The sequence below is a fragment of the Lissotriton helveticus genome, chromosome 12, assembly GCF_964261635.1.
Source record: "Lissotriton helveticus chromosome 12, aLisHel1.1, whole genome shotgun sequence".
In the NCBI taxonomy this organism is placed as follows: Eukaryota; Metazoa; Chordata; class Amphibia; order Caudata; family Salamandridae; genus Lissotriton; species Lissotriton helveticus.
In genome coordinates, this window is record NC_136073.1 from 64,368,215 (window position 1) to 64,393,777 (window position 25,563).

At 46.5% G+C, this 25,563-nt stretch overlaps 1 protein-coding gene across 3 annotated transcripts in view; it reads right to left on the reverse strand.

Annotated features, from left to right (window-relative positions):
• Positions 1-25,563, reverse strand: part of LOC144799022 (alpha-2,8-sialyltransferase 8F-like) — a 654,797-nt gene that overhangs the window by 539,772 nt on the left and 89,462 nt on the right. For 2 of the 3 annotated variants that reach the window (XM_078670178.1, XM_078670179.1), the window contains one exon: positions 25,421-25,507. The exons of the other annotated variant lie outside the window; for it this stretch is intronic. In XM_078670178.1, coding sequence (XP_078526304.1) covers positions 25,421-25,507 — 87 coding nt within the window. The remainder of the gene's footprint in view (positions 1-25,420; positions 25,508-25,563) is intronic. 3 annotated transcript variants of the gene reach the window in all.

Sequence of the window (25,563 nt, forward strand, 5' to 3'; positions counted from 1 at the left end):
TGGTTTGAAACATACAAAGCGGGAACCGACGGCACGCGACAGCAGGAAAAGGAGTTACTGAGAGCGACGCAGGTACGGAAATCGCATAGACTTCGTAGGAAGAGACGGGACACCCGAGCGCCATCGGCTTCACAAACAGCGGGAGAACGGAAGGCGGCACTACAAGCAGTGGTGGAACTATCGGGGGCTAGTCCACCATTATCGAAATGAGGTACAGACTCAGAGGGGAATAACACGGGGTCAGAAACGGATTTATCTAAGACACAGGGCACCAAGGACCCGAAGGTAACACCGAACTCAGCAGACGAAGTACTGGATGCCTGACACGTGAGACTTCGGTCTTTTCCCATATCATTGAATGTCCGTCATTGTTGGGGTTTGAATATGTTGGCCGTTGGCTGAGAATGTGATAACCGCACACCTTTTCTCAGGGACCCTAAGGGCGTGGGTTACAGTTGGCGCAGCCGCCCGCTGGTCGGGAGCCTACCCCTAACAGCCCTTAAGGCTACTGCAGTGACGACTGCAGGATAGACTAGTGCTAAGTTGAACGTTGGTAGTTTGGATGGGGGCTGATGGGTTGCTATTGGGTCCTGTTCTGGGGAGTGGAGGGAGGGTCAAAGTTGGGGATGTTCTTTTGAAATGCGAGCTTACAGTTACTGTTGGGAGGGAGGGAGGGACAGGGGGGAGGGGTGCCACCACTCAGGCCGAAATAGACATTAATGTACTGCTACGACGTGAACTATGGGACAATGGCTAGTACCGATGCATTGAGATGTATAACCTGGAATGTGCGGGGGCTGCACACGATGACGAGAAGACACAAAGTACATGCCTATCTGGTCCGCAGGGGGGTGCACATAGCGCTACTGCAAGAGATGCATCTCACAAAATCGGAGGGGGTTGCACTACAGAGAAGATGGAGGGGTCAAGTATTTAACACCACTTACTCAGCCTTTGCTAGGGGGGCTCTGGTATGGGTGAGGGCGGGTACCCCGTTTCAGGCGACCAGGCACATAGTGGACCCGGAGGGCAGATATGTGGCGGTGGAGGGCAGACTGCCGGGCAGGGACATAGTGTTGTGTAGCATTTATGCACCGAACATTGACCAACTGGCCTTCTTAACGGAACTGTCGGGGACATTGGCACACTACTTAGCGGGCCCTATCCTGATTGGGGGCGACTTCAATTCAGTAGCGGATACGACACTAGACCAGTCCCACCCACCGCTGAGGGACCCCCCCGTACACCGCCTCACGAAGGGTAGACTGGATTGGCAAGAGAAGTGGGGTTTGACGGATGCTTGGCGCGTACATCACCCGACTGAGCAAGACTACTCGTACTTCTCGAGTCTGTATGACCTCCATGTTCGGATTGACTCGATTCTGTGCTCTCAAGTAGTAATGCAGACAGTGACAAAGTCCGAGTACCTAACCGGGACAATTTCGGACCATAACCCCATGGTGCTTAATCTAAATTGGGTAACTGAGATACCGCGAGTCCCGACTTGGAAGCTGCGGCCTGAGACATTGGAAGATCTGTTGTTTCACGCGGAGCTAGGGGAGGGAATTACACAGTACTTTGCTGAGAACGAGGGGTCCGCTGCTTCCAGAGCGACGGAATGGAACGCCTTTAAGGTGGTAGTTAGGGGTCAGTGCATAGGGAAACACGTGGGCGTGAGGAAGGTATTATTGGAGGACCTGCAGAAGGCAGACTCCAAGCTCCGAGAGGCAGAACAGGCACGATCGGGCCACTCTGAGCTCCAGGAGGGGGTCAGCTCGGCTAGAGAGGCGGTAGCAGTGGAAGTGGAGCGCCTGCGCAGCTTTGACCACAGAGCCTACATGCTCCGGGCCCATGTTTAAGGGGACAGAGCCGGCACGCTGCTGGCGTGGCTAGCGAACCCCACTAAACGATGTTTCCCGATTCTAGCTGTCGAGGGAGAAGGGGGACATATGCATTACTCCCAAACGGAAATACTGCAAAGCTTTCAGAGATACTACGAGGGCCTCTACAGGAGCGCATTGATGGGGCAGGAGGACAGCATTGATGCCTTTCTCGGGGCCCTCCGGTTGCCGCGCCTAGCCCAAGAACAGGCAGATGCTCTGGGTAGCGACATAGAATTGGGAGAGATTAGAGGGGTGGTTAAACGGATGGCCCGCAATAAAACGCCGGGTTTGGACGGGTTGCCCATTGAATTTTACGATAAATACCTAGACGTGCTTGCGCCGCGACTCCAAACGGTGTATAATGAGGCCAGGAAGACTGGCTGCCTGCCCCAATCTATGCGCGAAGCGTTGGTGATACCATTGCTGAAGCCTGGGAGGGAGAGCAGCAACCCGTCATCTTATAGGCCGTTGTCCATGCTAACCACGGACTACAAAATCTTGAGTGCTATACTAGCGGCGAGGCTCCTACAGCATATGCCCGACTTGGTCCACACGGACCAATCGGGATTTATCCCGGCGCGGAATACGACCATGAATATTAGGAGACCTACACGTCTGATTGATAGCCCATACATTGAAGCCCAGACGCCCTTGGTCCTATCAATAGACATTGAGAAGGCGTTCGATAGTTTGGAATGGGAATACCTATACAGAGTCATGGAACGCTTTGGTTTAGGAGAGGGCTATATCAAATGGACGCGAGTCCTTTATACAGCGGCGGTGGCGCGAGTGCGCATAGGACCCCTTGTTTCGCACCAGTATCCGGTAGAGCGGGGCACTAGACAGGGATGCTCTTTATCCCCCCTATTGTTCGCCTTGGCAATTGAGCCTCTCGCAGCTGAGGACCGATCTGGCAGACATTTTCAGGGTATAGATAGTAGAGCGGGACGACAATTCATCTCCCTGTATGCCGATGACCTCCTGCTTTTTCTAGAAGACGGATCATAGGCTAGGAGTGGGCGGAGAGGCTACTAGAGCGTTTTGGAGAAATCTCGGGGCTAAAAGTCAACTGGACCAAGACTTGCTTGTTCCCTCTACGACGAGATATAGCACGGCCCGACCACCGGCCTGAGCTCAATTGGGAGCCCACCTGTCTGAAGTACTTAGGGGTATACATCTACCACACGGTTGCAGACATGATGGAAGGTAATGTGGGCAGATGCATGCGGGTATTGAAGGGTAGCATGGCCTTCTGGGCCACGCTCCCGCTCTCGGTCACTGGGCGCATCTCTTTATTGAAAATGATAGCCCTGCCGCGGCTTTTGTATTACTTCCGCGCCCTCCCCATTTGGATCCCTAGATCCTTCTTTCGCCAACTGAAATCTCAGCTGACCACATTCCTATGGGGCTCGGGCAGATGCAGAGTAGCACTGGCGACGCTCATTCGCCCGAAAGATGAGGGCGGACTGGCGGTCCCTGATTTTGAGCTTTACTATTTAGCTGCTCAACTTCAGATCTTTACGCAGGAGGTGGCGAGGGTATTTCGAGGCCCAGAGGTGGAGAGAGATTGGGGTACGCCAAGGCATGTTCTAGCTTATATCACGTTGCAACAGAGGATCGCCCTTAGAGACCTGTCACCTGAAGAAAGAATGTTCAGGCTCTGCTGGAATCGTTCCCAGAGACGTACGGGGGAACAACACCCATATGCCCCAGAGATACCCCTGGGTATGGTGACGGCGCTACCCCATGGAGGAGACTGGTCGCGGTTGCAGAGCTGGGAGGACGCGGGTATACATGTTATTGGAGACCTCTACGAAGACGGAGCACTCCTTCAGTATCAGGAGTTGCAGGAGAGGTTCGAGTTGCCAAGAGGGGGATACCTTTTGCATGCGGCGGTAACTCGAGCCATACAGGCGCCCTGGAAGGGGGGCTAGAGGAACCTCAGACGACCATGGCCTGTCAGTACACCATGATGGCAGCCGGAACGTTTAAGGCTGTAACGTGCCTGTACTCTAGAATGCTTCGGGAGAATATGCAGCCATTGACTGCGTTAAAGACCAAATGGGAAGCGGATCTAAACAGAGAGATTCCCGAGACGACGTGGGCCCGACTAGTGAGACGATCCAGGAATAGCACAAGAAATGCGCGTTTTCAACAGATCCACTTTTATGTGCTACACAGGGCTTACATGACCCCGGGCGCAATCAGGAAGTATTTTGGGATGAATGAGGCGGCATGCCCACGCTGTGCTTTGGAGGGCGTGGAGCTGGAGCATATGCTGTGGTCCTGCCCTGCCCTCTGGGAATACTGGCGAGCGATAGGAGAAACCTTAAACGAAGTAACGGACAGGACACTACAATACGATGCAGCAATATGCCTACTGCACTGGTTCCCGCACACTCCCAAAAACAAAACCTCAAGCAAATTTATAGATATGGGTTTGGTTATAGCTAAGAGAGAAATCACACGTCACTGGAAGGCGAGAGTGGCACCCACGCACAGGAGATGGCTTAATGAGTTCTTGAGGTGGGCTGCATGTGACAGCACATACCGATACCAGATGGCTCGCCGTGGGCCGGACGATAGGGCACTAGATACGGCAGCGGCTTGGGAGGCATTGGTTCAGGCCCTCAGAGATACACTACAGGAGGAGGAGGAAGCCCCAGATCTGACCGCAAGTGGCTCCCAGGGCACACCGGGTACATCACACAGCTAAACAGACACTGACTCCTGCTAGTACCCATAGATTACACAGCGGCAAGCCCTTCTGAGAGGGTGGTGGACACTGGGGAGGGGGGATTGAGGTGTTAGGGGTAGGTAATTATTGTTGAGAAACTTTATGCGGAGGGCTACGAGAAAAGCAGACAAGCGCATTTCCAAGAGAGGGGATTACACCTGATAGTCCTCGCCAATCCTCTAGATTCAACTATTAATCGCCGCCCGACCCCCAGGGTGTGGGCTTACAGGCTGTGTACAGGGAAGACTGCAGAATGGTGGATGAAGGATCTGGGATGTAATATGTAAGTGGTGAAAATATTGTGCTACATGTCTGCAATAAAAATAATATTTAAAAAAAAAAAATGACTGCCTTGTCTGCAATAACCTTGCCTACGATAACCATGTCTATGACAGCCTAGTCTACGATGAGATCGTCTACGATGGCCTCATCTATGACTGCATCCTGTACAACTGCCTCATTGATGACAAAAATTGTCAACATCAGCCTAGACATCTACGTCTACCTAGTCAACTATGATCTCAATGACAATACACCATAGTCATCAACAAGTACATAAGACACATAGTCCAGAATAACTTAATGACACAAATTAAGGGGACTAATATGAGTATGTCTACAGCAGTAACCAATATATGGAGAGGCGATATGTGGAGCAAATTCACCACTTCGCTCCGCCTCCAACTTCACAGCATAGGCCAGATCTATGTCGCTCTAGTACTAGACCCATAGGGCGTGTTACAGGATTACTACTAACACATTTCCGAGACTGCAAGGTCACATTGTGTCCGATATGTCTGCATACTCCGATGCTCCTGCTACAAGAAAAAGTGATCCCAGGGTAAAAAAACACAGAAATAACAACAACTTTTCTTCCCGGGAGCGACCCATTCATATCTTGTGATAGGGAGAAGGCCCACAACTACTGGATTCCCCACCGGATGATTTTTGATGATTTCCAGACCCTTAAGGAACGTGCAGCCAAACGCTTCCAAAAGCAAATAAGAAATGGTTTGTTCTCCTTCTGATTTTAAATAGAAAAGCTGTGAGACCTATTCCAATTGTTGATTTATCCGGGAGGAATTTCAATCATGGAAAACCCTATCACATATAAGCCCGTCTTACCAGCAAGGAGACGTTCTCAACTATGCCTGGCGCTCCTGTACGGGCTGCCCAATTGCTGGCAATATGGGGCTGGTATAATCACGAGATGTAGTCCAACATTGCCACATACAATTTTTGCCGGAAGGCATATAGGGCAAAAATTACAAAAATAAATAAATGAATATAAAAATAAATATATATATAAATAAATGAAAAAGATTCTGCAGGGGTTGAAACCTCATCAGTAAACATATATTGCGCTATAGATATAGCCTAATAGGTATTTCACAACTGGCAGGGCCAGTGGTCCTTAGTCGCCAATGTTGGTTCAAGACCTCTGAATATAGAACCTGAGGTGCAAATATATATAATATTGTTACCATACCATGGCGATGTTCTGTTTGGCAAGCACGTTGACGACACCTTGCAAGCAGTCAAGGCTGACATTGACACCCCAAGATTTTTGTCACATTCAATTTCAAAAGAAACACCCTTTTTAGGCACCCGTGAAAGAGATACTCATCTGTATCAAGAAGGATGCCAAAGGTATCAAGACTTAACAATGCTATCAGTAGCCCTTAGGCTAGCTTACCTACAGTGATAACGTTCTAGTGCTGCTTGCGCCATCCTGTGGGAGAAACAGTTCCAAAATGGTGTCATCTATGGCGGAAAATAGTTTTGGATAAATAAGTCCTGACTCTCAAAACATATGGTCAAATGTTAGAGGGCACCAAGATTCCAGCCACTACTCCACCAAAATGAGGGTGCCCCCCATATCTCCATCTGCTTCGAAAAGGAGTGAGGGCTACGCTAACCAGAGGTTCGTTAGAGAAAGGAGTACATTTTAAGCAAACAACAGGCTTCTATTCTAGGTTTTTCTTTATAAACACAAAAATAAAGGATTGGCTATCCATTGTAGATCTCTGGAAATTAAACAAGTATCTCTGAAACCAATACTGTTACGTGGTCACCCTCTCCAACACCACATCACAGCTCTCAATTTACAGGATTCATACTTCCACATTTCCTCTCAAGCATTAAAGCCCTCCCATTTGCCTTCAGTTCCACTTCCTACATTTTACCTACTGCATAGCCCTGTGGTAGTTTTTTTCAGGACAAAGGGTCATCAGGTATTCCCCTACCTCGACAACTGGTTGATTAAAGTACCAAAAGCATTTTAATCATCCACGGCCACAGAAGCTTGCCTAAAGTTGTTTCACAAACTAGGCCCCCTTGTGAATTATCTAAGATCATCAACTCATTCATCTCAGAAGATTCTGTTCCTAGGCCGCGACACTTGATACTGTCCAAGACAAAAGACTTTCTATCGTAAGCCAAGCAACTAACGCTGTGGGATCTGGCTCTGAAACTAAAAAATGTTTTTAAAAATCAGTGCGTTGGTTCAATTAACTTCTGGACATCATGTCCTCAACTATCAATATGATCCCTCTTGTGCACCTGTTAAATTAGACTCTTACAGGAACAGCTACAAAACAATAGATTCAATCTAAAGAATCGTTCAGGGGCCTGGTGATCTTTGCACATGTATGATGAAAACTCTAGACTGTTCCTCCCAGATCTCCCACCTATTAGAGGATCTTACACTCTCACCCTAAATACCTCACTTTGTAATGACTATGGATGCCTCCCTGGAGAGCTGGGGTGGTCATCTACAGACCCTACAAATTCAAGGAAAGTGGTCTCCCCTCCAAAAGAGCAGGCAAATCAATTGCCTGGAGCTCAAATCCATCTAACTCTGTCTCCAAGCTTTCCTGCCAATGATAGCAGAGTCTTCAGTGTTTGTTTGCATGGGCAATACCACCAGCATTCCATGAAGCGGCCTCCACGGATAAAAGTTTGATTGGTTGGCACCAAATATGATCTTCTCGTTCTGGGACAAACTGGCTCTAGATTTCTTTGCAACAAATGAAACCCCCAAAGGCCAGTTCTATGCAACTTTTCATCCACATCCAGGATCATGAAAGAAAACATTTCAACACATGGTGCAGGATCTCTGTTTAACTTTTCCCCTGATACCTTTAATACATAAGGTTCTCACCAATAGGAAAGCAGAGCGGGGTCCTCTTATCTTGGTAGCCCCCACTAATTTCATGCGGGCTCCTGAATTTTTTCAATTTAAGGATTTGACTATTACACAGGAGTATAAAGACATTATTGCCAGGTCTTGTGCGGTTAGCACCAACAAGACTTACAGACGGTAATGTAAGCAATTCTGTCTCTGGTGCCGTCAAAACAACATGCATCCGTGTACCTCTACTCCAGAGCAAATCCTACCACACCTTCTGTCCTTGGCAAAATCAGGACTAGTATATTCTTCAATTAGAGTTCATCTAGCAGCCATATCTCGATATAGGCGATCCCCTAAACTTCTGTCTCTTTGTTCCACCAGAATTGTACAGCAATTCATGAAAGGCTTGTTTCGCACTTATCCACCTGTTAAGGCTCCACCTCCTGAGTGGCATTTAAATATAGTCCTGTCGCAATTGATGAAGTAACCCTTTAAACTAATCTATAGGGCTGACATCAACTACCTGACAAGTAAATTGGCTCTTATACTCACCCTAACATCAGCCAGAAGGGTTAGTGAAATTCAAGCGTTCACGATAAAACATCCGTATCTTCTTTTTTTTTCAAATAAATGGTTATCCTCTAGACGAATTGAATCCCAGATTCATCCCTAAGGTTCCTTCACAGTTCCATTTAAACAAACCTGTCATTCTCAGAACTTTCTTTCCTGATCCTGCTACACCTGCGGAGTGAACTTTACACACTCTAGACATCAGGTGTCGTAAATTCTACCTACGAAAGCCTGAGTCTATCTGCAAAACAGATCAACTGGTTGTAGCCTATGGGCAAGGTCGTCAGGGCACTGTTTCTAAAACTACCATCGCAAGATGGATAACAGCCACAATTCAGTTTTGCCGAGACACGGCAGGCCAGCTTTTGACAAAACCAGTGAGAGCGCACTGCACAAGAGCAGTCTCTACATCGGCTGCTATGTTCGCAGGAGTGCCACTAGGAAAAGATCTGCAGAGTTACCATGTGGAAAATGGCTCACACATTCACGCAGCATTACTGTCTGAAGTCTACGCAACGTGCTGATGCGGCCGTGGGCTACGTCATTTGTTTCAATACGGTGAGCCTCTTTAATTAGAGGATTTCTTTTCTGGTTTCAATATTGACATACATTTTAAAACGTGCAATAATTGTTTATAGAAGATGGTATACATATTTAAGCTTATGGTAGAAATGTTTATTCTACATGTCCATGCGTTTATATGCATATATTTATACACCAGCGCTTTCACAGAACATTCCTTTCTGTGAATACATTATGATATGCTATTGGTACTACCCACCATACCCTAAGAGTACTTGTTTCAGATTACTGCTTGTTACTCTGATTCAAGTATGTGAATCTATTAAAGATACTCCAATACTGGATGAGAAATAAGTTACTTACCTGTAACTGTAGTTATCCGGTATTGGTATCTTTCATAGATTCACATGCAACCCACCCTCCTCCCGGAGAGGCTCCTCTGGCATTACAGTACTACTAACTACACTTGTGCTGGAAAATCTGAGGGATTCAGCCTCTCTTGGGAAGGATCTAGAGGGTGCTGGTTGCTGATTGGTCGTGTTTTGAGTTTGGTTCTTTTTTATAAAAGGATGTTGATAGGCTATTGAGTGCATGGTTACCTCCATGATAGCCTATGGAATTTACTATTTACTGCTTTATTATATGTACAGTGGGACTCCCACTTTGACAACGGGGAATGATTCAAGCATGTGAATCTATGAAAGATATCAATACTGGATAACTGCTGTTACAGGTAAGTAACTTATTTCTTCTTATTTACCATGTCGTAAATTTGTTAAACATTATATGAAGAATTAATTTAAATTATTTTAAATTTTTTCATACAAGTTTTTATTAATTTTATTATAAGGCCTCAGGACTTTAAAGGTGATAATACGTCATTTGAACACCATGAAACGCTATGAGAGCACATCCAAAACTCATTGCTACTTTCCTGCTACATATTCTCATCCTGGCCCTCTCTTTTCCTGCCTGTGGACATACGTCCCACCTTGAAGGGCACAACACCAGCTTCATCCCAATCTCCTTGTCTATGCATCGCCGGGGTTAGCTGTATTTTTATTTTTTGCTACTTAATTTTGTTAAAGTGCTGACGATGGCCCAAACAAACTTCTTTTTTTCTTTTAAAACATGAATATAATCTTTAATAATATTTAAAATATGTTTTATTTATTTTAGATTTCAACACCTGGGACGATATAATAAAAATACATAGTATTATAACAACATGATCCACTTGAATGATAAGAATCTTTGCCTTGCACTTTGCAGCAGAGTTATGTTAAAACTATTTTTTGGGTACTTTGCTTGTTGTGCTTTTTGTGATACCAAAGTAATTCTGTATGTGTATTGGATCAAACTCTAAACTGTGTAAACTGCAGACTTCAGTGCGATAATCAGTCATGCAGTTTCATATATTCCCTTTGAAATTTAGAGTACAGTTTTGTTGACGCTATTTTATTTTATGGCACCTCACTTTCTATTTAAATAAGAGGGTTGGCTTGCCTGGCTCTATGATGGCTGCAGACTTGCCAACCGCCATTCCAGCCTGCTCGTCATGATCGGGAGTGGAGGTGGGAAGGTTCATCAGCTTAGCCGTGGCCGCACCGCTGCAGATCGGATTTCAAGGACCCTAATGTGCCCACTAACCTTGTTGGTAGCAGGCATGATGCAAACAAGATGGTGGTGGGTGTGAGCAGAGTCTCAGCAGGCCTGGACGCACAGCCTGCTAGAGACCTGCAATGAAGCTAGAGAGTTCAATCAATCTTCTGAGCCCATATGATAGGACAGAATTGCAGGGAGACTCATGCATGAGGTTGAAGGTGCAGATAGGTGTTGTGATAGAAGAGGCTGCAAGGGTAAAAGTGGGGGAGCCTTTCGGCAGATGGTGGTGATGTAACTTCCCAGCAGTGTGAAGACTAAAAAAAGCCAGCACACGTGGTATAAAGTGCTAAAGAAAATACTGCTTAAAGAAAACAAGGAGCGTCCTGCAAGGAGCAGAGGGAACTTTCTGTCCAAAACTCTTCAGTTCCCCATGACCTATGGGCTAGGGACCATGAACAGGGTACACATCTGCAAGAGCAGCTAACCACAGAAGAAACTATAATAGTATCTACTCAGAGAGCCTTGCAGGACATTACTGGATGCATCTAGTAGAGGATATAGACCATGGACAGGGCACTTACAGAACTTGAAAGGATGCTGGCAAATGTGGGACAGGATAGTGCTGCCTGAAACCTCGGGATGCAGAAGTTAAGAAGGCAGTGGAGGACCACACTGGAGCACTCCCATGGTCTGAGAAGTTTGAGGACTTTATACAACGGTTGCCTACTTTGGAGATCTTTGAAAATGATGCAAGAGCGATGACACTACAGATTGAGGTTGGCAGCACTTGCTATGAAAACTAAAGTTAAGACATTTATCCAGTATTATGGGTGTCTTTCATAGATTCACATGCCTGAATCATTCCCCGTCGTCGGGATGGGAGTACCCTGTACATAAATAAGTAATGTCCTATAGACATATATAGAGAAAAGTAGGCCTAGAGGCCTCACCTTAGTAACATATCCATGTCCTTTTGTAAAAAAGGACCCAACTATAGAGAAGAGCCAATCAGCTGCCACCTCCCTCTAGAACCTTCCTGTCAGGAGCCTCAGTCCCTCAGATTTTCTACCGCACATTGTGCTAAAGGAGTCTCCCCCTGAGTTCTGCTCAGGTTTGTTTCTTCAAAGCTTTTTTCTTCAAACTTTTGAATTTTTCTCTCAAGTGAAAGCTGTACACTATGGCTGACACTCCTAAGAAAGGTCTCTTCAGAGCTTGTAGCTTTTGTGGGAAGAAAAGGCTCCACATAGATGACCAACACAAGGACTGCCTGTACTGCCTGTACCCTGATCATTCAGCTAAGGACTGCAAGGTATGTCGAACATTTTCTACAAAAACCCTCAAAGACCGTGAAGGATGTCTTTTGATCTGGCTCCAAAGACTCAAGGACAGAGATAATCTGGATTCTTCTGAGGAAAGTGAGGGCTCTTCAGTCTCCTCAAAAATGTCTATTAAAAGGCCACGGGTAGCGTCCCCTAGCCCTCTGGACTCTCCTCAAAAGAAGGCACCAAGAAAGTCTTCAGAGGCTCTGTTAAAATCAGCTTCTGACAAGGAGGTTCACACCTTCAAGAAGCCTGCGCCGTCGACGACGACGACCTGGTCGACGACATCATCAGCGTTCAGGAAAGCTGTGTCTCCCGTTTATGTCTCAACGTCGACGACGACAGTCTCGACGACGACAGCATCGTTGTCATTATCTTCATCGACGACGACTACCCCATCGTCGACAGTGGGTAAGGCTTTATAATCGACGATTGTCATTAAGAAATCATCGTCGACGCATCCAGCATGATTGTCAAAGCCCCCCGTGCAGTGATTGGAAGTGAGCTCATAAATAAAGTCAAGGTCTGCAGTACTAGGAGGCGGGCGTGGTCTACATGCAGTGGTCGAAGTGGGCGGGATCGGCAGGGCACGGCGTGCCCCTACTTCTTTAATTCTGTAGATTCCGTTCCCCTACTTTTTTATTATGAACATGCGTCCCTGGACGCCAGAAATATTCAAGGCCTGCAGAGAAGGCTCAGCATTAGTGGCTGTTCAGGGACGGGCGGGGAGCAGAGAAGGAAAAGGTCTCTGTCTATTACTTCCTGCCCAGACAAGACAAGGAAGGTGTCCGCTTCTGCTCTGCCGCTGGCAGCTGCCCCCCTCTCTTTCTTACTCTTATTCCCTCCCTTTCGGTCTCGCTCCTTCTCACTTAACGAAAACCCTGAATCAAGAAATGGTTCTCACACTCTCTTTATTCCTGTCGTCCATTTGTTCCCCTGTGAAATGGATGCAAAAAATGAAAAACACTTTTGCTGGAAATGTCGTTTTGACATTTTTCTATTACAAAGTGCAGCCTCGGAAATAAAATGTTAAAAATATGAAAAATAAATAATTAAATAAAGTAAGACGGAGTGTTCTTAAAGTGGCCAGATTGGTTTTTTTCAAACCCACACACATTAGCGCCACTTTACAGTTTGCCCAGTAAAGCGCTACTTTTGGTTTCTTGTCTTTCTTTGAACAGCATTGTTTTCCTCCAGTACCTGCTTCCGGGAGGTACTGCAATACCTGCTTGATGGGTTGATTGGAAAACAAAATGTGTACGGCGGCTTTGTGTTCACAAATGTGATCGTTTTTAAACCATACTGCTTACGTTTTGTAAGCATATAAGCAGTGGATATTGGAATGTTTCCCTTCTGGAAACTGTAGTTATGTCCTTAACTTTTCAGGGAAAAAAACTCTTTGAATTCTGAATAATGACTGTAAAAGCGTTAGGTTTGCCATGTTGTTCCTGCTTACATTTCACATGCTTTATTTAATCTTTCATTCCCTATGAGTGTTTGCTTTCCCCAAGATGTTGTTACCTTTTCTTTTAGGCAGCATTTTGCTCTTGCTTAGTGCATAATTTGAATTGAGTCGCATCCAGTTATTTATAGCAGGTCAAATTGTGTTATAGTTGAAGGCAGTGGGAGTTTCTCTCAGTTGGGCAGTATGGTGTTCATTGGGGGAGAGGATGTGGAACTATGGTCAGAGCTGCCGAATTTAGAACTGTAGAACCAGGTTCAGCCTTCATGAACAGTCCCCCAGACCAATCTCCTGAGGGAGCATATTCCCATGCCAGACCTTAGAAGGCACCCAAGACCTTAGAAGCCCTGGTGTCTTACCACCAGTAGGGGGACACTAGAAGTGGCAAGTGTATTTTTTAACCTTGAAGGCCTGTCCACCACATTCCATACTGAAGTTCACCTCCAGTCTTGCGGGCAGGCCTACGAAGTAGCAGACCCTAGAGCAACAGTGACTCTGTCACTGAGGTCACAGGACCCTTGAGAAGTGCCAGCTCTAGGGCAGTGCAACTGGTGTGACCATACCGGGTGCTGATTTTGAGTGGGGGCTTTATATATTATGGTTTTAAAAGCGCTTGCTGCCTCCTTCCTGGCCTCCAGCAATTTTCAGCAATAATAAAAATGTCATGATAACTCCGGTGAATACACTTCTTCCTATAGCGAGATCAGAGTTTTGTCTAGTGGAAGTTTTGACTCATAGAAAGATAACGCAGAGGTTTAATGTGCCTGCTGCAAAGAAAACGTACCATGCCCATCACAAAGTGCACATATTGTAAATAGGTCAGTGGGTCACTGCTTTTATCAGTGAGATTCTTTTGCTACTTGCAGTTTAGAAGTTAAAATCCTAACATAGAACAGTGAGCTATTAACTTTCATCTAAGAGCTGCATACAAACTGCAAGGTATAAACTAGAGCATTATGTTTTTTTCCCTAAGTCTTTGATTGTCCTAATGTTGCAAAAAGTGTTATTTTTGATAGAAATCAATAATGATTATTAAAGAGAACTCCCAATCATAGTTTTAAGTTTTAAATTCTGAGTTTGTGTTTCTTCAGATCAATCACTATTAAACTATACTGCCTACTAGTATGGTTGTCATGTGACTCCTACACCTTGTAGTCCTTTGTCTTATGTAACATTTCCTATACAGTGATTTACACACGTAAAATTGATTGTCTCTGTGTATATTGCTGACGGCAGAAACTCCATGGCTCAGAAACAAATGGCTTGTGCTTCCACTTTTAAGCATATTTGGGACATTCTGTGATTAGAAACATATCCCACTTTGTGAATTTATTTTAATGTCAATAACTCATATTAATCATTAAATAATCATGTGTATCCATTGGTTGAATTACATAACATAATAAGCTGTAACTGGTCAGTGAAATGCCAAACAAATACTAAAGATTGGGATGTTTTGCGCATCCTGGCCACACCTCTAACTCTGCCCACTGATCCAATCCTCAGGTTATTCCCGCCTTCTGATTCTCCGCCCACAGATCCCCTACTTTTTTTACCGACTTCGAACACTGTCTACATGTTAAGTGGTAGGGGCACCTACTGAGAGACAATAAGGCCTCAGCCCAACCGAGCGAACTTTATGGTATAGACAGGCCACCTTGCTGCATGTTGCACGTTGTAAAACTCCTGCATGTACTGGCGCTGTGCCAACACTGGAGGAAGAGTTGCACCAGCATTGAGAGAAGCACGGTCACTGACACAGTGATCCCCTCCCCGAGTACCTGCAGTGAGACATCCCTGGTGGCTGGTAAGGGTATGTGGTAGAAGCCTGTGCCGCGGCCTGTGAGGAGGAGCTGCCTGGATGTGTTTGTCTGCCCCAATCCAGGGCCAAAGGTAACTGCAGCCCAATTACGTTTGGAACGACTTTGATTGATGTGGGTCGGGCTGGCAGCTACAAATGTGCTGCAACCTTGTTTATTTTTTTTATTTTATGCGTTTTTATATAGCGCGGACTTTACCCGAAGGTGTCAGAGCGCTTCACAATAGGAATAGTAGTGAAATATGGGGAAAAATTACAAGTCAGCATGTTACAAGAGCAACCGTTACATTACATAAGGCTATAGTGACAATTGTGCATGTTTCAAGAGCAAACAAAATACAAGAGGTAGCAAACGATACATTTCAAGATGGAAAGTGACGTGTGTATGTTACAAAGGAGTACACAATACAAGTAGAAGTATAATACTGCAATAAATGGCAGACTCTCAAACCACAAGATCACATTGGGAAGGCACTTCTATAGTCATGTAGAACAGAATTTCCTATAAAGGAGGGACTTCCTTCAGATAATAGAGAGGGCGTGAATTACATTTGGAAGTGTCTTTGAAGGAGGAGAGCTTTGAGGTCAGTTTTGTGAGACGTCTCCTACCTGCCATGCCTGCTTGCCGGCTGTACGATAAGGAGCCCCTTCAGGAGAGAGTGGCTGGGCTGTTCCTGGCACCCATCCTGGCAGCACCTGTGAGGAGCGACATGCCTGCAACGTGGAAGGAGCTGCTGTGGCATGTGTGAAGGAGTTGGATGTGGTGTTAATTATCCACACCTTCCTCTGCGGCGCTGGTGAGAAAATTGCCAGGACCCATGATTACTGCAGCACTGGTGCTTAACCAGCCCAGTTTACAGGGAACGCAGCCAGAGAAAAGGCCTGCAGCATTGAGACAGCTGCCATCGCCGCCTAAAATGACTGCCAAAGGCTGGTTGCCACACAGCACTCCAGGCCTGGCGGTCTGGAGAACAATGAAAGAAACACCAACAGGCCCAGTTTGAGGTGTCAAACTGGACTACCACGAAGAAAGCTAATTATAGCTTGCTGTGCCCCTAAAGTGAACAAATGCTCTCAATGAAGACGAGAGACTCAACCCCAAGTAATGAACCCCACAAGAGGCCTGCAGCATTGAGACAGCTGCCATGGCCGCCTAAAATGACTGCCAAAGGCTGGTTGCCACACAGCACTCCAGACCTGGCGGTCTGGAGAACAAAGAAAGAAACACCAACCGGCCCAGTTTGAGGTGTCAAACTGGACTACCATGAAGAAAGCTAATTATAGCTTGCTGTGCCCCTAAAGTGAACTGAAATGCTCTCAATGAAGACGAGAGACTCAATCCCCAGTAATGAACCCCACAAGAAGCACTATATAGTAGAGCATAAGGAAAGGTAGAAGGCTGCCCGGCACATAGTTTGAAGTGGGGAAGCACCCCAGCGGTAGCATTCAGTGCAAGCCACTGATGCGCAGAGTCAAGTGACCAAGAAGGGTCCAGTAAAGAGAGTGATACCAAGTGTCTAAGAAAGGGATGAGGAGAAGATGTTTCCATAAAGAGAGGACCGGGCACGCAGGTGTTAGCAGAGGACATCATTGAAGAAATTTTTTGAGAGCACTGGGTCAGAGGCGTGCAGAGGGCCTCATCTGGAGATCAGACAGCACAGGCAGGAGTCCGGGAGTAAGAGCCCTGTGAGGAAGAGGACCAGTGTTTTCACAGGGTGTAACAGACCCTGCGAAGCATGCCTGAGTGGAGGCAGGAGTGTGTGCTCCGATAGGGCAGCCTCGAGGCGCATGCACGATGTCATTGAGTGAAGAAAGAGGAAGGAAAGTAAGTGCTGCTACGGCGTATCCTTGAGGCGCAAGGGGTGCATTATCAAGTGAAGACAAAGATAAGACCTGTGAGAGGTCCACAAAGAGAAGACCTGTGAGAGGTCCACTATGAGGAGACCTGTGAGAGGTCCACACAGAGAAGACCTGTGAGAGGTCCACCACGAGAGGACCTATGATCTGTCCACAAAGAGAAGACCTGTGAGAGGTATACGACGAGAAGACCTGTGCGAGGTCCACCACGAGTCAAGTCCTGCAGAGAGGACAGGACACAACCAGGGAGGTCCCTGTGAAAAGAAGATCACAGCGAGAGGCCTGGTCAGGAGAGAGAGCAGAAGAGAGTCAGTCCTAGGGGTAGGGGTATACGTGATCAGGAAGGTCCAGGGGAAGTGCACGTCACATGGAGAGGCTTGGTCAGAAGGAAGAAGAGTTTGACAAGATTGAACAAGGCTACATCTGGAAGAGGAAGAGAAAAGAGGTGAAGAGCATGGCAAGTGGGTATATTGCCAGGTTGCGGTGAAGATGGCAAAGGAGAAGAAAAGTGTGGCACGAGGTCACAGCACTGGAGTGCAAAGAAAATAAAGGAAGAAGAGAATGGTGTGTAGTAGACACCTGGCACACCACAAATTACAGGCTGATAACCGTGACTGTCATCATTATCAAGTGCATCACTAAGACCATCCAAGGAGCACCTGAAGTGGACCCCTATACCTATGAAACCCCCAGAGGTCAACGAGGCATCTTTGGTGCTGTGGGAGGCTGGCCGCCCAGACACCATCTTTGTGCCTAGGTGAACCAGACACCAGCTGGTGAGAGCACACTTGACCATTGGACCTTGCACGTGAGGCTTGGACATAACCCTGTTGGGAGTGACCCGCTTGGCATGGCCTATGGGAGGCCCATGCAGTCCTGTGGCAATCCAGTCAAGAGAGATGTGCCTGTAACTACTCCACGACAGGTATTAGAAAGCATGGAAAGCGCTTATGGAGACTGGGAATCCCTAAGACTATCCAGCAGATGCCTGTGCACCATAGTGCGGATGGCAAGAGTACACCAACCATGAAACAACTACTCTTGCAGCGGAGTGAGTGACTCAGAGGTGGTGCTGTTGGCGAGTCCTCCATGGCCCAATGGTGTGGCATAGGGGGATACTGCTCCCGTGGGAGCCCGGCGAAAAGGGCTTCACGTGAGGCTTGGAAGTGGCCCTGTTGGGAGTGACCCAGTGGCATGGCCTATAAAAGGTCCCACGCAGTCCCGTGGCAATCCAGGGGCAGGGGCCTCAGGGGATTCCCTTGCGAGGGGAATCCTAGTAAGAGAAGGAAGCCTGAAGTTGCTCCACCATGGGGCAGCTGGAAGTGTTGCGAGATCCGAGGAAGACTCTTCAACAGTTGCATTGACATCATCTGTCTTCGAAGGCATGCCACCCATGGAGCTAGGGCAACTTTAAAGACATATCAACAGCAGAATCCGCTGTTGCTCCAAATGCACCCTCATAGCGAACTTTGTAAATAGACTTCCAGACAGTGAGACTAGGTGAGACAGGACACGCAGTGCCCGGGTGGACTGTGACAACTTAGACTGGTGAGTGACGGAAACCGGACTTCATCCACACTGCCATTCGTGCCCAGAGTAGTCTGGTTAAACAATGGTGGCATGCTGTGAAGCCTGGTGTTTCCAGCTCCACCGTACCACTTATCCTGTACTGCAAGCAACCTTGAATAGACTCAGGTGAGTTTTTGTATTGTCTTTTTATTCTCTCCCACGGGTTGGACTCATTGTCCCATTTTTAATAAAGTTTGGGAGGGATGTAGTGACCGGCCTAGTCACGGTCTAGTGTTTCCAGATTATGTGTTTCCACCAGCCACTCCTTGATGTCTGGCTTACACACTCACCCCACACCCATCCATCACAGTTGTCACTGGCCAGGTGACCCTGCTAATAAAATGAGGTGGGTGCATATGCCATGGGCCAGTTCCAGAACCAGTAATGTAGGTTCTGTGTTCTTATTTGTTACTGCATGAGGGTCTCGGGCGCCGACCCTTACAGTGGCCATGGAGGAAATGGTGCTGGTTAAGATAAGAGACAAAAAACAAAGGTAACTGATCACCAACATTGTATTCCAGAAGAAAGAAATGTCAGGAGAACTCTCCTCAAGAATCCATGTTTTGCTAAACTTGAGCCTTGCAACACTGAGGCTCCAGCAGGCCCTCGACGGTTACTTAATGCTAATAAAAAGGGGCCTTGATTGAAACGCCGCTCGCCTGTTGGGGAAGCTCACCTTTGCTCGGAGGGGTCCGGAGCACGAGCTATCTCCCTTTTTGTGCCCGCTGCACTGCTACTGCTTCCCAGCTTTCCCCCCGCTGCCGCAGGCCATCTCTGACTCTCAGCGGCCGCTGTGCGGGGGAGGCCCGCCGACACCGGGGCAGCAAGTACTACAGGGCCCAGCGTTCAAAGCGGCCGGAAGCCCTCCACACCACCAGAAACGTGCCAGGAGGCGCTATATCTTCTACCACTTCCCCCGCGTCGCGGGAGCGCGCGGGAGTGCCGGGCTAAGCCCGAGCAAAGGGCTGGCCGTCTGTGGTCGTCCGGGGACGACCAGGGACGGGACGGGCCACCCCCCTTGGTACGGACACATTGGGTCAGGTACTCTTTAACGTGGTTTTGGACTGATCACCTGTGTTACAAGACTAAAAACGATTCTGTGATCCCAAGCTGTTGCCGTAGGAAGAAGGGGGTTAGGGGTCCAAGTCTTTGTAAGTCATATGTTAAGTGTTGCGTTACTGGGGTACTCATTATAAGGATTCGTGGTTTCCATTGGGGGGAGGATAAGAGGGAAAGAGCTAGACTATAATATGTCTAACCACCCTAAAACACGCTCGGTTATGAGTAAAGCTCGCCAAACTGAAACCCCCAAACAAACATAGGCAAAATCAAAAGACTTAGCCCCAAGTAAAGGGAAAAAACCCACCGCTATTGACCTGATGCTAAAGAAGGTATTCGGGGAAATAGAACGTATGGAAAGGAGCCTATCTTCCTCACCCAATCCGGTTGTAGCTACTCTAACACCCTGTAGAGACCCGTTACTAGCTGACAGCCCAAACATGACGGGGAATGTAGCCTCCCCAAATAACGCAACTGAGGCCATTCCCTGTGCTCAACTCCCACCTTCCCCGGGGATTGAAATCTCAGGCCTTAGCGAACTGACCCCCCAGAGAAAACCAGCATGTCGGGGGAGGATCAAGGGACAACAGAGGCAAAATAAGCCATTCACAAGGGATGTTCGATCTAAAAAAAATAGGCAAGAGGTTATCCTGGTAGATGATAATGTACACACAAATATAAACCCACCAGGATGGATCGAGGAAGTCCTAGGAGACCTCAAAAAACATCTAGAAACCTTTTTAATTGCCCAGTTGAAACCCATTATAAGCAAGGTGGATAAAATAGCGAATGAGTTATCTAAACAAAGTAAGATAATAGAACTCACAACCAAGAAACCCCCCATTGGCCCCAACCAACTAAGCACTGTGGCCACCAATGATAACATTGACAAAAACACACTGTCAAGTAACAACTGTGTTAGCCATCACCAACACACAATTGCCCAGATACACGATGCGCCAAAAGTTCCCCAAGAGCAGAGAGGGGGATCAAACCAAGATCAGAGAGGGGGATACAATCACAAGATGAGCACTAAAAACATTGATAAAGCCCCCCACAACCACTAATGCAATTGGGGCAGATAGACCACTACCCAAGAAATGGTCCCCACAGCTCACCCCACATGGACACGGACCCCTTCTCTAGCAGAGATAGCCCCCCTCCACACATAAATCTTCCTCCAGATGCCAACCCCTTTGTTATAGTATTTGCAGGGGTCCTGGAAATTAGGGCCTCAGATAAAGAATCTCATTCCCAATTACATGCGAAGATCTCCAAGTGGTTGAATATACACAGACCATTAAATAATGGGGAAAGAGGAGAGATAGTCCACGTGAGAAGAGTTAATTGGCTTGGTGGTATAAAGAAGGACATAAGAGGAGATTGCATAGTAGCAAATTTTAGAGACACTAGACTTGTGGATTATATCCTGAAGAACCCCAACAGAAATCTTACTAGCACAATCTGTGCGCTCCCGCTTGGGTATTTCTACCCAAGGAGCAGGAGTAGTAATAACGCTAACAACGCTGATAATGCTGGATGGCACCCTGTAATGCCACAACACACACAAAGAGCCAGATCCACAAGCTACTATGATCAGTTTCTACCTCCACGAGACTACTCCCAGTGGAGAAATAGATTTGCCCCTTTGCAATCCCTTGAGGAAAATGACTGACTACCTATGATGGAAAATGAGCCTGTAACACCTTTAGCAACTGGGGAATTCTTAGTGTCTGCAACAGAGGTTGGTCCTGTCAGCGCAAGGTATGATCAAAAACTGAGGCCGAAAGAACCCCCTAATCAGAGGGTCGAGACTGAAAATGCCACAGAACCCATAGAATCAGGTGACGGTATAACAAAGGTACCCAGTACAGAGGGCAGAAAGGCGAATAGGGCCGGACTAACTGTTCTGTCTTGGAATATAGCAGGCTTAGGGGCTAAACTTAAGAACAAGGAGTGGAATGAATACATAAGGGGCTTTAACATTATAGCTCTACAAGAGACATGGGCGCGAGATTCAGACTCATGTCAACTGGAGGGCTATAAATGTTTTTTTAGATCAGCCAAAGAAGTCAATTCTGGGAGAGCAAAAGGAGGCTTAGTGATATACGCAGACCTAGATCTAAAGGGCACCTGGTCACAACTGGCCTGGGCGTCAGACACAATACAAGCAGTTTTACTGCAGGGGCAGAGACTTATGATTATAAACTTTTATAACCCGGGTTCAAGTGATGGAAACTTCTCTATTCTGCTAGAGCTTGAGAGTAGGCTTAATGAGGAAACAGATCTAAGGCAGGGAGGGCTTGAACCAACTATATTGTTGAGGGGGGACTTTAACTGTCATTTGTGCCCTAAGTTACTCCCCATCTCTCCTGATTGGTCTTCCTGCCCTGTGGAAAAGGGTCCCCATTTTGAACACAATAAGGAGGGCACATTATTGATGAAGCTTCTAGACAGCTTTGCGCTTACCCATACAATGGATCTGGTGCCGTTGAAAGCAGGGGAAACTCCCGTACCCACATTCAAAGGTAGAGGCTGTGCGTCTATAATAGACTTTATAGTAATCTCTGCCTTTGCTAAAGATCAGATTATAAGAGCAAGAACGGAGTGGAGCCCCTTTAGCGATCATAATCCCCTCTTCCTGGAAATTAAATATAATGATCTACCAGCAAAAAACATGGGAGGAAGTACTGTTATCCAACCATCGGACCAAGGGAGGCGCATAAGGTGGGGAATGATCAACCCGCAAGATTTCTACACCAACCTAGTGGGCAAAGGGAAAGAACACATAGAGACCTGCCTAGATCTTGCGATAGAGGGTAGAGGAGTGGTCTTGGCTTATGAATCTCTAACCAAAATAGTGGATGGGCTATTAAAAACCAAGACGCCGATAAAGGAACTATCTTCACCAAGATGGTTTGATACAAACTGCTCGAGGGCATTAAGAGAATTAAAACAGAGTTTAAAGAAGGCCCCGAGAGACAAGAATGAAATCGCCCACTGTAGACAGAATTACAAAATGCAGGTTAAGAGAAGGAAGAGTGCTCTCCAAAAGGAATTTTGGGCAGACCTTAGAGAAGCAGGAGAAAATAGGGATTATGCCCAATTTTGGAGAATTATAAATAGGCCCTGTCACCAAGACTCAAGCTCACCAGTAATCAGTACCAATATACTACCAGACCAATGGACTAACCACTTTAAAACCCTGTACAATCAGCAGGAGGTAGTCATTGTGGATGGGATCTGGGATGGACCCAGGGCAACCGATTTAGAATTTTCTTTGTCAGAAGTTCTAAAAGCAGTGTCAGGGCTGACGCGTAATAAGGCACCAGGCCCGGACGGCACCCCCCCAGACCTATTTTTAAGTAATACTGATCTATGGGCTCCAATTTTCACTCGAGTACTTAATGCCGCAATTAAATCCGGTTTACCGAGATCTTGGTCAACAGCAGTGATTGTCCCCATATACAAGAAAGGCTGCAGGGACAACCCACAGTGTTACAGACCAATCTCGCTGATTGATGTCTCGGCCAAAGTATTGGGTAGGGCAATTCTCAACCGCCTGATAGAGTGGACTGGTACCCATAACACCTTGGTGGACACCCAGTATGGCTTTCGGACAGGCAGGTCCACAAGTGACCAATGTCTCAACCTATATCTTTTAGCAGCCAAATACATCAAGTCAGATGACGGGACTCTGTATATGGGATTTATGGACCTGGCAGCGGTATTTGATAATGTTAATAGAGCTAAACTCTGGGCATTTATGTTTACATTGGGATACGATCCAGATTTGATCAATATACTCAAGGAATTGTATTGGAACACCTCTGCCAAGGTCCGCTATAGCGTGGGGGGGGGTGAGTACCGATCCCTTCCCGTGCTCTGGCGGGGTGAGGCAGGGGTGTATCCTGGCTCCATTCCTATTTTCTCTTTACATAAATGACCTAGAGAGTGCCCTGCTGACACTGGGAACTGACTGCCCAAAAGTGGGATCGCGCCATATACCGGTACTGTTGTACGCGGACGACGCGGTCCTCCTCGCTCGAACAGCAGTGAGCCTCCAGCTCCTAATCACTGGTTTTGCTGAATTCATGAGGAATCTGGATCTTTCTGTTAATCTTACCAAGTCTTTCATCATGGTGGCAGGGAAAAAACCTCACAAGAGATTTGTGTTCAAAATAGGAACTCACGTTTTGGACACTGTGACCACTTTTCCATACCTGAGTCTCCTGTTTGACGAAAAGATTAAGTTTGCCCCACTGATTGAGGAAAGGTCCAGGAAACTTGTTTCAGCAAACAGGGCCATACTAAACTTCGCACGAAGGATGGGACGTTGGTCTCCTGAGCAGGTGATGACACTGTACAGAGCGGTCAGTACCTCCAAAGCCACCTACGGGGCAGAGGTGTGGGGTTTTAGGGATGCACATCAGATACAAGTGGAGGAAGACAAATTTTTAAAGAAACTATTAAAGCTACCTCAGAGCATCCCGGCAGCAATCATTCATAAAGAGCTGGGCACTCCTTACATATCTGACCTGATCAGAGTGAGACCAATTTTGACTTGGCTTAGAATTTGGCTAAACCCAAATGCTGAACTCACAAGACAGATTATTAAGGATTGTCTCCGGAGAGACAGATGGTTGCAAATCCCCTGGTTAAAATACATTAAAGAAACCCTAGAGTCTATTGACCAGCAAATGTTATTTTCTGATCCTTCAAACGTGGATAGCTCTTGCAAATATTATGTCCAAAAGCAGCTGCTACAAAAATACGACTACAGGAGGAATGAATTTGATTCTAATAAATCCTCGGTAGCAGCTCACTCGCTTGTAAGCAATGAAATGGGTATGGAATCGTATCTGTTTTTAATCTACAGCCAACATGAGAGGTTTTTAATGAGGCTCAATTTGTTACACAATATTTTAGCTTACCCGTCTGGTTTTACATTAACAATCGAGCAGAAGGGTGCCTGCACTGCGACAATAGGTCTCCGCAGGACACCCTTCATCTTGTATTATTTTGTTCTTTTTATAAAATGCCGCGTCGAAGATTCCTGGTGGACATTTTAAAGGAATCGAAAATTTATCATGCCAAAACTGCTTTATTATTCTTGCAAAGAGCAACTGAGACGCGTACCCTATGTACTATCAGGAGTTTTTTAAAAATTGTGGTACAAGTAAGAAATACAAGGGGTTGATGGAGGATGATATGAATTTACTGCTCCCTTCTTTTGATTAAAGCTTGTAATAATAACTTTTAAACCTGTTTTTAATATTGTAATGTTCAGTCTGATTATATGTGGATATGTAATGTTATGGATTTTTATGATGGTTTTCAACCACCGAAATAAATAAAGAACTGAATAAAAAGGGGCTCCTGGGTGATTAGTTGCCACAGTTCATCTGTTTTCTGTAATTATGAGAGCAGCTAGCTGGGGTTGTGCCCTGTAGCGGCTGCTACCAGGCTCTGGTGGTCGGGAAGATAAAAAAAGAAAACCTAAACCAATAGGCGAAGTGACGCGTCAAGCGTGTTCGGAGACCAGATATGGCAACAGGATTGACTGGTGGTGGCTTGCAGGGTTCCAGGGTGTTGGAGCACACACTGATCTGTTTTGTGTCGATTTGTAATCCATCCTGAGTGTGCCTTCAATAGAAGTGATATAAACCATAAACGGTGGTAAATAGCATACACACATATTCCCATTCTACCTGCCCTTTGCCCTAGGGCTGCTTCGATGCTCAATGCCACTTCACTTCCATTTGTAAACCTACTGTTGTCATACAATACAGTACATAAAGGATCAAATTCTAATGAGCTTAGTATCTTTACTTCCCGTATCAACAATGAACTCTGCTCTGCATTTCTAAATTGTTTCTTGGCACCTGTAGTGGTTGTTCTTCTCCTTGTCTTCCTGCCAGGGGCATCTCAGCATCGCTGCCACATCCTGCATTAGGGTTTTTTCATCAAACCTATAAGTGATCGAAACGAAGTGATTAATGAATGAAGTACAAAGGACATTTAAGGT